Source organism: Squalius cephalus (assembly GCF_949319135.1).
Source record: "Squalius cephalus genome assembly, chromosome: 6".
Classification (NCBI taxonomy): Eukaryota; Metazoa; Chordata; class Actinopteri; order Cypriniformes; family Leuciscidae; genus Squalius; species Squalius cephalus.
This window is the reverse complement of record NC_137127.1, coordinates 10,604,019-10,621,152: the sequence shown is the minus strand read 5'-3', so window position 1 is coordinate 10,621,152 and position 17,134 is coordinate 10,604,019. Positions and strand designations below refer to the sequence as shown.

The window sequence follows — 17,134 nt, the reverse complement described above, 5'->3', positions numbered from 1 at the left end:
TAAACTTAAGATGCGGTCATGACTCCTGTCTTGAGTGGATGGGTTGATTTTACTTTATCGTTGTGAGAGCTGCCAGCAGACCCATAACATCACTCACAGAGGGGCTCAGATGCAGGGGGATCAGGGAATTGACCGGTTAATTGCATTGAGCTCTGATACGTGCATGTCCTGAATCATGTCAATGTCTCCTTTGGTTGACAAGGTGGGAATACAGAGTTGGTTTGAGTATTTTAAAGTACCCTTTTACTTAAGTGTCTGGACACAGAGTAGTATAACCTTCTCGTTACTTACATATCTATGAAGACCATTGCATTGTTGTATCTCAAATCCCCAAATAAGTGCAGCAGGATAAAATAAGCCATAAGGGAGTTTGAGTTTTATGAACAGGATCTCTAGTGTGTGAATTGGAGACAATGAAACATGTTGTTCCTATTGTGAATGTCAGGCAGGCAGGTTAGACAACAAATACACAATCTGCCCCACCATATTGTTCTGATTTTTAGGTTATTGTTCTATGTGCACAGACTCATTAATGAGAAGTAAAATGGTATGTCTTCATATTTCAGAGTCACAGTCTCGGGTGAAATACTGTTATTTACCCATTTGTCTCATGGTTGTCATGTAATACTACAACTGTGGAAATACATGGCAGCAGAACAGAGCTTAATGCATTTTGTCATTTCAATAACACTTAGGTGTTTGTCTGAGAGGTTTTATTCAAACATTAATTCTGAAGTGTGATGGAGGTGTAATGTTTTAAAAGAATACTACCTCACTAATATTAGATAGGCATGATATTAAAATACCGATACGATAAGCCAATTAATTATTGTGATGTTATGGTGGATTATCGAAAAATGGTCGATATTAAAATTATATACTATTTTGTCTAAATAAAAATAAAATGGTAAAAACTAAAATTAGTCATTTTAGATGCTAGAAGTGAATTTAGACAGTATACATCAAAATGTGTAGTAGGTACATTATGAATGAAAATAGGACAAATGACTGATAGTGATCAATTAAAATCAATATCAACTGTTGGCTTATAACCTAAACTGTTTAAAAGTTTGGGGTCAGTACGATTTTTAAAGAGGAATTAATACTTTTCCTCAGCAAGGGTGCATTAAATTTATCAAAAGTGACAGTAAATAATTTTACATTGTTACATAAAAAATCTATTTCAAATAAATGTTCTTTTGAACTATTCATCTAAATATCCTGGGGAAAATGTATCAGTTTCCACAAAAACATTAAACAGTGCAACTGTTTTTTTGTTTTGTTTTTGTTTTGTTTTTTTTACATTAATAACAAGAAGAAATGTTTCTTGAGCACCACATCAAAATGATTTCTGAAGGATTGTTACACTGAAGTCTGGAGTAATAGCTGCTGAAATTCAGTTTTGTATCACAGAAATAAATGTAATTTTGTTAGTTGTTTTAAAATGTAATACATTTTCACAATATCACTATTTTACTGTATTTTTGATTAAATAGATACAGCCTTGGTGAGCATAAAAAAATAATTAAAAGAATCATGCTGATCTCAAACTACTTTGAACGGAAGTAAATGTAAAACCAATATATGTTGTGTATCCCTAATTCATTTTGATCAAATTAATCTCCGGTCATCATCCTCCTACACTGTGATGACGAAAATGTAAATCTGTTGGTGAGAGCCCTGTTGGTGAGATAGCAAGTTGATACCTCTGATAGCTGTTACTATAGTATTCATTTGTATTATTTACAGAGTTAGCTTCTTTCAAATGGAAATTAAACTTTCAGTTCAATCTAACTCACCTTTCATTCAGTTAGCTTTCAATTACACACTTCATTATGTTCTGTAATGAGTCCAGTGATATGCCTATATATTCCACCCTGAGGGCCTCATTGGGATAAATTATGCAATCCCATTTTGCACCCTTAGGCCTGTTGTCACTAATAAACAGAAGAATTCAGAGCATCATTTGTTCGTAGAATTTCCCCTCGGGATCCTAAAGAATACATCATATGTAAATCCAACAGAGCATGAGCAGGCTACGAATCGTGGATTATTGCTCCTCGGTTATATCTTAGTATCTTCAAACTGCTGGTGTCTTAGTGGTGCTACACCAAGTACTTAGAGTGACAAACAAGACCCAGAAGCTTTAGAGTCTGATTGCTGAACTTTTCAGCATGTAGACAGAAAAGCAGTGGAAGAGGTCACTTCCAGACAGCCTGTCCCCTCCAGTGTGCTTCGAGCTCATCTTCCTGCTCTTGTTCCACTCTTTGTCCTCGCCTGCGGCTTTCTGCCCGGCCTCTTCTGCATCTGAAGGAGAAGGAGAATAAATAATGAATCACGATGACAGCAAAGAAACTACATCTTTTGTTTGCACCCGTCGTGTTATTTTTCTCATCTTTTCTTGAACCCCACGTAGATGACCCACGGCCCGACGCAGGCATAATGAAGATCCGCGTAATGAGGCTGAGGAATACGAGGCCCCTAGTTAGATCCGAGCTGTCGGCACGGCGGTACTTGTCATTGTGTCGTTAATGACCATGAACAGCTTGTTCTCCTTTGCTATTGTTGAGACTGCTCTCGTGACGCTTGCGTAGCGATGAGAGGCTTTGACACTCCATGCTCCTTAAGGTAATGTAAGCTCTCACCCTTGTGTGTTAGCAGGAAGCGAATGAGCCTGATGTTTCATCCCCTCCAAACAGGAGGTGTGGTTTAGATTTAATATCTGGGATTTAGCAGCTTTTGCACTGGGGAGCTCCTAATGCTTAAGTCCCTTTTCCTGAGTGTCCCTTTTTCTCAATCTTTATTCTCTTTTGCGGTTTAGACCTTTTCTCTGCTCTCTTGTGCTCTCTTGTTCTGAAGTTGAACACTAACTGTTTCTTCTTCTCTCTTTCTCAATACCCAGGTGCCCTCTCTTTGCTTTGAGTCTGATTATTGGTCTGTCTGGTCTCCAGCTCTTTGGTTGTCTAGTTCAGGCGAGCAGTGATCTTCCAGACATCTCCAGGGACTGCAGCCCGTGGTCTGAGGTGAGTCCGACCGGGATCCATCGCCTTTGCTCCTGTCTCTCCTCGTTTGCAATAACCATTATGCCAGTCGGATCCACACAGCTTTAATTCTTAGAAATCAGTGTTCATTAGAGTCACCTACACTTCAAGAGGAAGCACAGAATAATTTGATGTCAGATGCCTCATTATGGTACCCCTACTTAAAGTCATGACAAAAGTACAATCTTTTTCATGCTCGAGAACCACCGCAAGTCTATGGGGATAACAGAGAGCCGCAGATGCATTTTGATTAAAGGCTAAGTGATCTTACGGTGCAAATCAGTGATTCATAATGCATGGAATTTATTTCAGAAGAAATGGCCTGATCATCCCTTAAAACTTATTGCTTTTGCCATCTCTATACCAGATATTTTACATTAAGTACTATATTTTGGAAGTAACTTAGTGTTGTCCATAACTGTCATGCTTTAAAATTTACCGGTATCATTGTACAGTTGTTGCCTTAAGGACCTGTTTCTAGCTAGACTAACCTTTCAATTTAGTTTCAACGTACACTACTTTTCAAAAGTTTGAGGTTGGTAAGATTTTTGAAAGAAGTCTCTTGTGCTCACAGAGGCTTTTAATGTATTTTAAAATGTAATATTTCTGTGATGGCAAAGCTGAATTCTCAGCAGCCATTACTCCAAACTCCAGTGTCACATGATCCTTCAGAAATCACTGTAATATGCTGATTTGTTGCTCACATTTCTTTTTATCATCAATGTTAACTCTTTCCACGCCAGCGTTAATTTTCTCAAAATTTTCATGGCCCCCAGAATATTTTGTTTTATGAATATTGAACATTCAATATATCAAAAGAAAGAACAGAGCCTCTGCTTTAAAAACTAAAAAAACTAAAAAATGTATTCTAGCTTAATGCATTATTTTTTATCAACACTTAAATGTGGGTAAGTTTCATAAAAAAAAAAAAATGTTGTGCAAGCTGAAAAAAATATGTTTGTCAAAGACTACATCCAGACTGATTGGTAGTTTTGATTTATATGCTGTTTAATGTTGATGATCTCGTTATTTTACATATGCATCTGCTTACATATGCTAACGCTTGTTTCTGCTTTTTCTCCTGTGTTTTGATCAGGAGATTCTTTACTCTTTCAGAAGATGTGTCATAGCGCCCCCTGTCTTATAACAGTGAAAACACAAAGCTTGAAATTTCCGTCAATGTCGGGGAAGTGTTGTCTCATAAATGACGGAAATTTCCGTCAATGTCAGGGAAAGTGTTAAGAACAGTGGAAGACAAACACAACAGCTTTACAATGGTGTGGTAAAGACCACGACCAACCAAAATCTTACCCAACAAACAATTTGTTTTAAATGGTTGTGTACATTCACTGCAATGCCCACAAAGAAAAAATAATAAATGAAAAGAAACGAAAACAAATTATATAAAAATAACCGAAAACAACACACAGATAGCCATGGGTTACCTATATTGTGAAGACAGAGTGGCATTCAAAATGCTCTCACCACAACAAAGCTCACAGCAATCACACTGCAAACCTACAGAGAAAAAGAAAGAAACACAAATAAAATGACCAAACCACTACACGATCCCGGCCACCTCACCATCACCATTCACACAGTGAGGGTAACCCAGCAGCCATCGTTGGTTTAAAAATAAATCTACAAAAAGAAAGAAAAACAAATTAATTAACAGTGGGTAATGCAAGTAGAACAAACCAGTCAGCACCATGAAACCATTATTATCATTTTGTGGCCTAGGTTTTCCCTATGCAATTATGGTCCAACATCCAACATAAAAATAAATAAACCAAAGAAAATTAAATCTAAAGGAAACAGTAACCGTGCATCCCTCTAACATCCGTTATTTTGACTGACACTCAGGCAACACTCAGTCAGGCAATAATCCGGCCAAAACACTCCTTAACGGTGTGTATCATGTGTTCAGCTCTCAATGATGCTCCGCCAGCATGTAACATAACTGCTTGTCCGCTACTATTCTTCTGAAGTGCTCAATCATCAGTTGAAGTTTTTAGATGTGCCACGACATCCATTCATCCACAAATCACAATCAAGGACAGGAAGCGAGAGAGCGAACCAACCTCACTACTTCCTTATATAGTGCTAGGGCTGATGGGACTTGTAGTGCCCCAACCATGTCCCATTACACTTATAGTTGTCATTATAGTTATCTTTATAGATATTGTTCTTGGTGTGAATGGGCTTTTAGACAAAGTTTCTAAAGGTACCTGCTATAGGGTTGTGTCTGATTGTAAAGCTTCTTGCAATTCCCGTTCTGCTCTATCATCTGTGGATTCATAAAGATTTTAATTATCTTAAGTTGTACATGCTTAAAATGCTGTCAGTACAGTGCATATTGTACATTTCACAGTCTATACAAACATATAAATATGTACATGTCCACCTACCTAGGGATACGAATGAAAACAGTGTTCATAATTTTAACTTCAAACATTCAAGCTGCCATTATAGTGATTCACTAGGGAACAGCTGTTTGCACAGCTGAACAGAACATCATAACAGTGGTGTTACTGTCAAGGTCTTATAGCTGCAGTCCTAGTGTGGAAACCTTTAAAGTGTGACCACGTAAATTTACCCTTTTACAGGAATGAACATGACTTCAGTATCTGCCTTCGAATGAACTGTTATATAGTGGAAGTGTAATCGATATTGAGTTTTCTCTCACATGTGAATGACCTGTAAACACCTTTCAGTGTCTTCAAGCAAAGACATGTCATGCAAATCATTAAATGGCATTGACAGATCAGGTACTGTTATACAGGCCAAACAAAGTATGTATGTGTTTATTTACTTGCAAAGTAGAAACACACACACTTAAACCTCACCAGGACGTTAGTGTTATAATTGTGTTTCTTTCCTGATCAGGTACATAATGGAGAGTTGCAGAGAATCAAGCAAACTGTTGTTCTTGTGTCCTTCTACAATTACTCCCTGCAGTTTAACATAATCAGTGCTTTCACGCTTCGCCAACCCATGCTTGTGCAGTGTGTCATTCACGTGCCCTTCTAAATCTGTCTCTGTCATGTCAATTCATCACACACATTCTCATCTCCCATCATGTGTCTAATGAAATATCTTGACAGTTTAAACAAACGGTTCAACCTGTGTGATCTTAAAGAGTCCTTCGTCACTGTCACTGGACTAATCTCCTGAGCTAAGTGTTACAGAATATACTCAAGCATGCGTGATTGAATATAAGGTGCATAAAGACTGACATATCAACCAGAATAATGAAGCGCACAATATTTGGACATTTTGAGATTATTAAGTAAATATTGTGTTGAAAATTTTCATTCAAGTATTCAAGTAAATTGTATTAGTCTCTATCACACACACATATCACACCATTATCTCAGCCATCTGCCACCACACTTGTAGTTGTCATTGGCTATTGACCCATTTCGGTCAACTGAATATAAAGACACACGCATACCTTATTCCTGAATTCATTGATATTGTTCTTAAAAAGTCATCTCTTTTCACTCTACTTCCAAGTATGATCCAAGGGCTCCAATTTATAAGAATGATAAAGGACAAAACGTGTCCTTGTCTCTCTCTCACTCTCTCTCTCTCTTTCTCACTCTCATTCTCTCAGGAGGAGTCATGGGGCTGGTACGGGCCTACCCATTAGCCCTGCCTGTGCTGGCTGTTCTGGGCCTCATTATCAGCGCATGGAGCCTCAACCCAGATGACCCCAATGTCTGCAGTCACTGGGAAAGGTGAGAGAGGGGCACTCTCTGTGTTAAACTCCGTTTTACCTTCCATTTCTCAATTGCAGGATTCACATCACGTAGTTATTCCTCTCCGACATGCCAGAATGATGTTTTGGTCAAAAGAGGATTGAAATTTCAGTGTAGTGATTTATTGTGTAATTGTTTGAGTTATAATGTGTTGCGGCGGTGTTCACAATTAATTATTTAATGTACATAAATTGTACATTGTGTGTATAATTAATAATAATAAAATGAATAATATTACCTAATTGTGGACCCTTTTCACAGACTGTGCTGACGCCTTTCCACAGTTATTAACATTGTAAATCTTTTCATAAAAAAATGTAATGTACATTTATAAAACTATACTTTTGTGTTATATTACCTTGGCATTAAATTCTATAAAATTAGTGATAGTTAGATTAGTTTCTAACACAACGGCTGAAGGAAGGATGGCAGAAAAAACTTTCTCTCTTCTGACCACCATAATCAATCACTCAATGATTTTTTTCCTCCTTTGGAAAGTCAAAGAAACACTATTTTTCTTCTTCTTCTTCTTTATTCCTCCATTTTTGCTATTGGAGCAAATGGGAATATTAAAATATATTTGTGGTAGTAAACATTCACCACTATAGCAGTTTACTCAACTATGAAGACTTCCACTTCTGAGAACCCTGGAAATGTGAAAAGGTACTACTTCTAATAATAATTAATAGTAACTATAATTATTATTACATTTTTAACCATTTAAAAACAATGTTGCGATACTGCTCACAGGCTACCTACTATTTTTTTTAAAAGTAGCTAGCTAAAGTATAAACTATGACCATCTCAGTTAGGACTTCATCCAACTTGAAATGATATATTTACAATAAATACAACTTACAAAACTAGGATACATCCTAATTTACGCAATAAGTTGAATACACAACAATGAGCATTTCATTTAATATTTGGTGGGGCTAGAATTGGTGAATTGTTTTGAATTAGTAAATTTTTTTGAACAGTCCAACTAAACTGATTCACTGTACTTGGACATTCCAATGCATTTGATTACTGACTCTGCTCACTCAGTTGTACAGCTGTACTGTATGTATTCTGATAAGTGCCCAAATAACTGTTCCAATAAAATGTGAAAATATGATTTTGCTGTGTTTTGCCAAGATGATCACTACTTGCTGCAAAAAAATAGCTTATTACAAGAAGAAAAATTACACCATTTTGAAAACAGATGAGCTACAGAAAAATGTAGTCAAGGTTAGGTGATTCCCCATCAGTGTTTGTATGTTGTCTGAGATAAAATGTTATTCAAAATGGATATTTGTCATAATATTACATATTGAAGTATTATGGCTTTATTTGTTGTGTTGATGGTACATAATACTTGAATGGATACTTGATGAATATTTACAACTGTGGATAAACTTTTTCCCCTTATGGGATGACAAAAAGGACGTGTTTACAAGCTATATGGATCACACACAATGTGTATTTCAGCTCTGTTCTGTTATCTCAGAGATTTAGAGGATCTAAATTTGTTTGTTCCTGTATTGACTGTATTCACTTTTAATGGCACAGTTGAAGGGATGTAAAGGATTGTGTTTGGGAGTGTTGATCTGGTTACACTTGCCTACAGGTATTAGGTTCAGTCACTAAACACACAGAACAATATTGATGTTCTTATTATCAACCTTGTAGTGTGTATGTTAGTTGGGAGATAGAGTAAAGATATATTGCTCAAATAAAACAGGCAGAACAGCATTTGGATGACCAGAACAATCTGTTTTGATTGAACCTATTGCTTGAAAAATTATTATTTGTAAAGGGTGTTATCAGTTATGACAAATAAGCAGGAGCGATTGCCTCTGCAGAGAGGAGGACAGAGGGCTACAGAGATGAATGAGTTTCAGCATTGGTTTCCTGAAAGAGAATATTTCGGAGCTTTAATGTCATTTTGTTGGCAATAAATTTGTAATGTTTTTTCATGGGTATTGTGATAAGACATCTTGTTTTTCCCAGAGTTACTGCAGCTTTGGAAGGGAAACATTATGTTCGTCTTCATTATTTGAGATGACAAGTTGTTTTGAACTTCAAGCAAAATAGATAGATACTTGTCTGAATATGAAGTATTTAATGGTTTTGCTTGGATTACAGTATCTTCACAATATAGTTGATTAAAAACTTGATACTACCAGCAAATTCTTTGTTTCTCTGCAACATAATTACGTTTGGGAAATGTTAAGTCCCCAGGGCAAGTTGTCATATTTTTCTCCAGTAAATATTCCTGGGGTCGGTTTATTACTGTATATGCAAATACGCAAAAGTCCTGATTACAAAAAAGGCTCAAACATTGCACTGCTAATGCCCAGTACTAAATTTACAGTTCCTTGACCACATTTTTACCATTAGCGGGGTATGTTGTCCAACTGTATGGGGTAATTTGTCACAGTAGATTCCTGCCATTAAACAGCCAATTACAGGATTTTTTGCAAAAGTGTATAAATTATGCAATTAATTGACTTACCACAAAAATGTGTACAAGGTATCAAGCCATATATTGGGTCAGTTGTTATATCTAAATTTTATGAAATAAAAAACTTCCCCAAATGCCGCAATAAAATTGTGTTTTGGATGAAATCTACAATTATTAATTGACCCTGTAACTTAATATATTTTAATGTGATTTTAAAACTTCCAAGGAGGCAACAGGTTGACATAATTATAACATTTTATTTAAAAATGTAATAAAACTTCATTAGAATGCAACAAAATATAATCAAGATGTTAACTGAAATACATATTTCTTTTTTCCCCCTCAATAACTATTATTTTTATTGAAAATCATACAAAATCTTGAATCTTATAGAATCACAAAAAATGTGATTGTGAAAATGTGAAAAAAATGTAATCACCTTTGAATATTGTATTGGACAAATTTCTTCATGTCAAAAATTAAATAAATACTGGCCTAAATGTTTTTTTTGTTTTGTTTTTAAGGGAAAAAAAAAATAATTTCATAAGTAAGAGATTGAAATTTCTTTTTGGTCTTTCCCTCTCTCAGCTACGCAGTGACTGTTCAAGAGTCCTATGCTCATCCTTTTGACCAGATCTACTACACCAGATGCACCGACATCCTCAATTGGTTTAAATGCACCAGACACAGGTGAGCGTGACCCTGACCTTTGATCTGCAGTTGTCACAATTCAGCTCCATGGCAACAAGCAGCACTCTCCCACTAGACACATAAAAATTAAGATGCCGGTGTGCCAGTGTCTTTATCACCGAGAGTTAATGTTACCAGCCGTGATTGTAGTGGTCAGAGTCGGGATGGAAATGGCCATTTGACTGTCATCCGACATTACATTGGTTTTAATTGCTGCATTAAAGACTTTATCGTCAGTGTCCCTGCTAAAAGCTGTGGGCCCAATGAGTCACTGTGCTGCAATGTAGCATTCAGAGGTGAGATGTCCTTCAACGAGCACAGAAACTTTTCCTTAACTCACTTTAATTATGTTTATTTCTCCTCTTTCCACCTTTAGGGCTTGGCTAGGATTATTAGACACATAGAAAAGCTAACGGTAGCCAACTGCATGTCTTAATGTCCTTGTATCTGTCCTTGTGGAGTTCACCAACCGGGTTATTGATGTTCATGCTTTCTCTTGTGTGTACGTGTATGTATTTCCATCTCAGAACCAGCTACAAGACAGCTTATCGGCGTGGGGTGAGGACCATGTACCGTCGCCGTTCACAGTGCTGTCCTGGCTACTTTGAGAGTGGAGACTTGTGTGTCCGTGAGTGTGTTTAATATTTTGCTCGCTTATTTCCTCTTAAATCAGCACAGTTCAATTTCTCTTTCTTGCAAGTGGTTATAAGCACAATAAAAGCATTCATCTGCTTGAGCAATGTCCTCTTAAGCCTTGAACCCCGCTCCTTTCTCCAGAGGCATTCATCAAAATCTCAGCCATCTTTGAGGCATTTTTGCAACTGCATATTTCAGGCATAATTTGTGCCTTTCATTACTGGTCCTACTCATATTGGGTTTGCTCATATATTCAGTTTTAACACTTCCAGTATGCCATTACAACGCCGTTAATAGCATTCGGTTATCACTCATTTTTTAGAAAAAAGAATCTTGAGTGATTCACTGCAAATACATTGTCCTAATTCCTCTCGTTCTGGAGATAACACGCTAATTAAGGAAATAACAACTTTCCCTTGCTGTGGCCTGAATGATAGATTTAGAGATTATTTTATGAGCAATGAATGTCAAAAATGTCAGCTTTTATATTAGTTTATTGTCTTTTCACACTGCCAAGACTGTAAATGTGTGTTTTGTTTCTCAAGATTGGTTATTGTGTAGGCCAGACTCTTTATTCTTTAATGTGTTTTAATAAGAAATGAACGAATCCTGTCAGTCAGCTCAGACCTTTGGCTCGCACGGTTCAGCAGTTGTTTGACAATATGCAAAAATCTCTGCGTGAAAGGACCTCACACAGGACCGTGTCAAGGTGATGAGGTAAATGACAGTCTTACCGAGGGATAAAAATCAAGGCACGTAGCTTAAGAGCAAATGGGATTTGATGTCCTCACAGCTACTCGGCATTATTAACAAGAGGGTGGGACAGGCTTTCTGATGGATGTCTGTTCCTGGGTGGATGGCTTTTCTTCATCTTGTAGCACTGACTACTGTATGTTTGCTTAAAAGCTGATGAAACTTATACCTGTGTTCATGTATTTAGGTTCTGAATATGTAAGATTTTGATAAATGTATTCTGTGTCAACTCTATGTCCACTCTTAAAGCATCTTGACATTAATACGCATAATGTCATGTAATTCTTCAGACTGTGCGTGTTAAATGGACTCCAATGAGAATGAACATATTTAACAGTCTACATTAAGTCCTGATATGGGCCGCTGTGATATCCAGCTCTGCAGGAATCATAAAAATTATCTTCAGTTCAATAATATGAAGAAAAGAGGATAAGCCACAGACGGTGTGGTCGGTTTAAATGCTGATTACAAACCCGCAATGCTGTTTTATGAAGTCACACTAATTCATAATTAATTTTCATTTTCATTTCACCATATCAAAAAGAATTTTCCATTTTACTATGGAATAAGCCATGCGAAACAGCAGCTGTTTTGCTGTCATCATGTCACAGGGACCTAACCGGCATTGTCAGTCTTTGTAGTTTGATTTAAAAGCTTAGTCATTTACATATGCCACAGAAAACGCTTTTTATGATCCAAGGACATTTTTAATTTTATTGTTTCACACCTTGCTCTCTTGACAGCAGGCATTGAGCAATTTGATATTTCAAGCAGTGATTTAATTGATATGTTTGCTCACACTGTTTCTCTTTTTAGCTTTGAAAGAATTCATTCATCTATAAACTAGAATTCTGTTATTTACTTACCATCGTACTTTTCGAGACCTGTTTCTTTCTTAGAGCTAAGAAGTTACTGTATAGCAGTATGTCCAAACTGCTCCTCTCCATGCAGTGAAAGTACATTTTCTGTGAGTAATGATAAACCTTCTTTTTTTTCCTACTTTTATGGTGATTTATATAATATAATGTAATTTATATATGATATAAATTTACAATGTGAGATCCCCTAATTGCCATCCACTTTCATTCTATGGAGAAGAGAAGCCTGAACATTTTTCACATTTTTTCAATTTGAATTGCACAGAAGAAAAAAAATAAAGAAAGGTTGAGAACAATAAGCTTGAGTAGTTGAAGATAAAAAAAAAACTATTTTGGTGTACTATTCCTGTACTAATACTAATATTGCAAATGACCAAATATTCTTGAATTTTCTTTGAATGAAAATGAGAATCTTGAGCAATAAGAGCAAAAAAATTAAATAAAAGACATGTAACCCTCATGTAAATCAACAGCTTGTTCACCAGATGTTGTTCTTTCGTTACTAAAGGTCAGTGTAGAAAGGAAGAGGTTTCAACAATGACCTTTAGTAACAAGAATTTTTTTATGGCTGATTGCGAGTGACCATGGTCTGTTGAAGATAAAGTTGATCTCATGTTTCTGTCCTTATTGAGTGGGATTGTGTCCAGCTCTGTCTGTAGCCTGAAGGCACTACTAACAACCATGGGATTAGGTGCAGCTGGGATAGGGATCAGTTTTGACATTGTCTGGTGGTTTGAGTGGAAGAAGGCAATGACAATAATCAATAATGTTCTCATTACCACACAATAGCTGCAACAATTTCATGTTAACAGTTGCTGCTGTAATGGAACCACACCATCTGTGAAGAAGATGGAAGGCATATTTTTTTTTTCCTCAGTGACCTCAAGCTACGATTATTGCCTCTGTGCTGTTTAAAACATGGCTGCATATGGAGTTTAACAAAACATTCTTTATAAAAGCAGATTTGATCGGACGAGCCATGTTTGAAAGCAGTGTAAAATAGTCGGTATATGCACTTCAATTGTATTCTCACTCTGTTCATGATGCTACTGTGCTTTGCATGCAAACATGAACAGTCTACTTTTGGGCTAATGAACTGAATTGCTTGACAGAAGAATTGTTTATTGTGATTATTTTTAAAAAAAAGCAATTATTTATTGAACATTTTTTTTGATTATGTTGCTGTAATAGTTTTATAAAAGTAGTAAACCACTAGATGCTGCAGTGTTAGTTGTTTTACTTCCCTTATTCCTGTTTTTAATAGATTTTGTCAACCTGGTTTTGGCATTGATTGTTAAATACTTCCTTTTTATTTCATTTGTGGACATATGTCTATTTGTTAGACATTTAGTAAATAGTTCAATAGTTCATATTTTTGTGCTGACTTTAGTTGATTTCTGTGTATAATTTGGCCATTGAATGTAAGCTGCCAGCAAAAAGTATAATTTGATGTATTTGTGCGATCGTGTGGACACCTTAGAGAGGTATGAGGATTTTATGTGGAGGTAGGTTTTTTTGTTGTTGTTGCTGTATCTGCTCTGTATATAATCCTTCTGCTCTCAGTGCCAGGATTAAGAGCTTTGTAGAACTAGCTATGTTCACTTTGCAGGGACAAGACAAGTTATTAAAGCCATTTTCATTACATATATGTGGATCTTTGCTTTTCTTCTCAATCTCAAACACCTCAGGGTTTATCCTCGCATATGTGCCTTTTATGAGCCACTTTCTTAGTAGAATCATTCCCTTGTGCATTAGCTGCATTTTAAAGACATCATTCATTAATTGCCGAAACCAAGACAGCCTAGTTGCTTTGAAGGTGACATGTTTGCATGTTGTTTTCTGTGCCCATAGTGAGGTGCCCTTAACATTTGAGTCATTTAAAGGAATAGTTCACTTAAAAATTTAAATTCTGTCTTCATTTACTCACACTTTTTGAAGAATATGGGTTACCAGACAGTTGATGGACCCCTTCGACTATGGAAGCCAATGGGGTCCATCAAGTGTTTGGTTACCGACATTCTTCAAAATATCTTCCTTTGTGTTCAGCAGAAGAAAGAAATTCATACAGGTTTAAAACAATTTGAGGGTGAGTAAATGATGCCAGAATTTCTGTCAGTGGGCTTAAAAGAGAATCTTCTGTAGTGACTGTATGCTTTCTAACACAGAGCCTTTAGCCAATTATTTAATTGCCAATGAGTTAATTCCTGCCATACTGTAACACTAGCACTGTTTTGCATGTGTGAATTGTGCATTTAATGTTGAGGAAGAGACCTTGCTCATACTGAGCTGCAATGACTTTTCTTGGAGCCAAACTACATGGAGCCAAAACAGTTTACACCATCTGGTCAGAAGAGTCTCAAATAGTTAGTGATGCAGTATTAATGATGCTATGTGCATGCTGCAGCTTCTTGCTGGAGGATTAGTTGCTCTAATAAAGTCCCATGCACCATCCATCGCAAAGTAGATTTCTCATCTTAGTTTTAATGATGGATTAGATAAGATCATGCATTTGCCTGTGTTTGATTTTGAAATCTTTTTTAGTTTTATTATTAATAAGTTCATATTAGTAGTACATATATCAAATACATTATAGTAGATGCATACAGTAATAAACTTGGATTATTTAATGTGTTGATTGATTGACTGATTGTCAAACTGTATGTTTAATTCTTTAGCCAGATGAGTATTCAGTGTAATAATGCATGACAATTACAATTAGCTCTATTGTTACACGGTATGATAACGCCACTGTGTAATGAGATTAGCCCTTTATCAAAATGAAAAACATAATTTTTCTCTAGAGCTTGCAGACATAGTCCTTTTCTTGTGTAGAAGGAAGAAGATTTCATTGAATTTTAATTAAAATGCAGGAGCTATTTTCTGAAGTATTATAGACACGAACATCAATTCAGCTCTTGGGAAAAGGCACTCTTTATCCTTTCACCTACATCACATAAATTAATTTTAATTTCCTGAAAAGATGTGACAAATTAGCATTTCTTCTCAGTTGTCTGATCAGAAATTGCTGATTGTAACAAAAATCAATCATTTCATCACCAGAGTTTTTTTTTAACCTCCCTTTTGAGCACGTTGCATAGCTCCATTGATTTCAAGAAGTCAAATTGATGTCTTTGTCAGCAGAAAATGCTACCGTTTTTTCTTCTTTTTCTTAAGCTGGAGGAGAACTGGCATGCTTGAATATCAAGTTCTCAGTGCTGTGTAAATCCATACTGCATTATTTGCCAGTGGCAGGTTTAGCATTTTCTGTGTGTGGAGCATTTCTGCTCTAAGCACCATCCTCTGGGTATTTGGGATTCTCCCTCTCCCCATCCCTTTCCTGTGCTTATGTCCAATATTGAGGGCCCAGTCAAAGACTGAAAGAGTGATAATCTATAGCCATGCTGGCCAGGAATGAGAGAAAGTCCTGCCTCATCCTTTACCTACTGCATCCAGCTTTAGTGTGTGCCAGCATCAAAACATGCACACATTAATTCACTCATATGAGCGTGGTTTATTTGCTTGAACAATGATGTTTATTTTCATTCTGAAAAACTATTTCTTGAAACTATTTCTATATATATACACACACACACACACACACATTACCGGTTAAAAGTTTGGAAACATTAAGTCTGAAGACTGAACGCGTCTCCAGAGCGCAAACAGATCTGCTCGTGCACGAGGTAGATGCAAGCAAGCGGACCATATACAGGACAAGCTGGATTCCACCATATCTTTATGTACACAATAAATATTAATATTTTACATTGTAATCCTTTTATTTTTAATATTTGGCTAGATTGTGTGCTGCTGCGTGTCCCTTTGTGTGTAATAAGCAGAGTGTACGCGCACATTACTAACGTGCTCTTTAAATGATGTTTTATAAACAAAGTTCGGGAGGAGCACGTTCAAATAATCAATCCAATCTACTCGTCATCAAACAATTATGTCTACCCTAAATCAGCATGACAAGAAGTATATATATATATCCACTCTGTCAACTCACCTAATATTCCTTGACAGTTTTCCAGCATCCCTCCACCACCCCGACTCCTCACTCTTGGCTCAATCTTTTACAGCCAGGAATACGGGGGGAGTACTCTGGGTTCGGGCCGAATACCGAGCCCGGAGCCCTCTCCTCGGACAGCACGCCAAATACGCATTTATTCTATCTGACTTATTTGTAAGTGTGAACTAGTGAAATAACAAAATATTGCGCCATTGACTTTAGACCAGGTTTTTGTGGTCAATGGCGCAGTCTATTTCAGTTGCCTCAAAATAGCAGCGGGCCAACAGTGCGCCTGAACACACCTTGTTTTCAGACCAACACGCCCATGGGCGCACAAATAGACGCAAATGCATTTGCTATTTAAACAACGTGGCGCAGAATGTGAAAATGATAACTGCGTCGGGCTGAAACTAACAAAACACACTTGCATCGCGCATCGAGTGTATGGTAGGGCCCTTAATCTCATTAAGGCTGCATTTACTTGATCAAAAACACAGTAAAAACAGTAATACTGTGAAATATTATTACAATTTAAATTAACAGGTTTCATTTTTTTTTTTTTATGATACACTGCCATTCAAAGTTTGGAGTAAGTAAGAAATTATTACTTTTATTTAGCAAAGGCACATTAAATTGATCAAAAAAGATTAAAAAAATATTACAAAAAATGTATAATAAATGCTGTTTTGAACTTTCTATTCATCAAAGAATCCTGAAAAAAAATCACTGTTTCCACAAAAATATTAAGCAGCACAACTGTGTTTAATATTAATTATAAGAAGAAATGTTTCTTTAGCATCAAGTCAGCATATTAGAATGATTTCTGAAATATCATGTGACACTGAAGACTGGAGTAATGATGCTGAAAATTCAGCTTTGCCATCACAGGAATAAATTGCATTTTAAAATATATTACAACA

General features: G+C 36.4%; 1 protein-coding gene across 6 annotated transcripts in view; it reads left to right on the top strand.

Annotated features, from left to right (window-relative positions):
* Nucleotides 1-17,134, top strand: part of megf11 (multiple EGF-like-domains 11) — a 119,605-nt gene that overhangs the window by 27,448 nt on the left and 75,023 nt on the right. For 4 of the 6 annotated variants that reach the window (XM_079874667.1, XM_079874665.1, XM_079874668.1 and 1 more), the window contains exons 1-4: nucleotides 2,948-3,023; nucleotides 6,658-6,781; nucleotides 9,837-9,938; nucleotides 10,466-10,566. In XM_079874667.1, coding sequence (XP_079730793.1) covers nucleotides 6,666-6,781; nucleotides 9,837-9,938; nucleotides 10,466-10,566 — 319 coding nt within the window. In that variant the 5' untranslated portion in view covers nucleotides 2,948-3,023; nucleotides 6,658-6,665. Of the gene's footprint in view, nucleotides 1-2,902; nucleotides 3,024-6,657; nucleotides 6,782-9,836; nucleotides 9,939-10,465; nucleotides 10,567-17,134 lie in introns of those variants that run through there. The other 2 variants (XM_079874663.1, XM_079874664.1) reach the window with 2 other exon arrangements.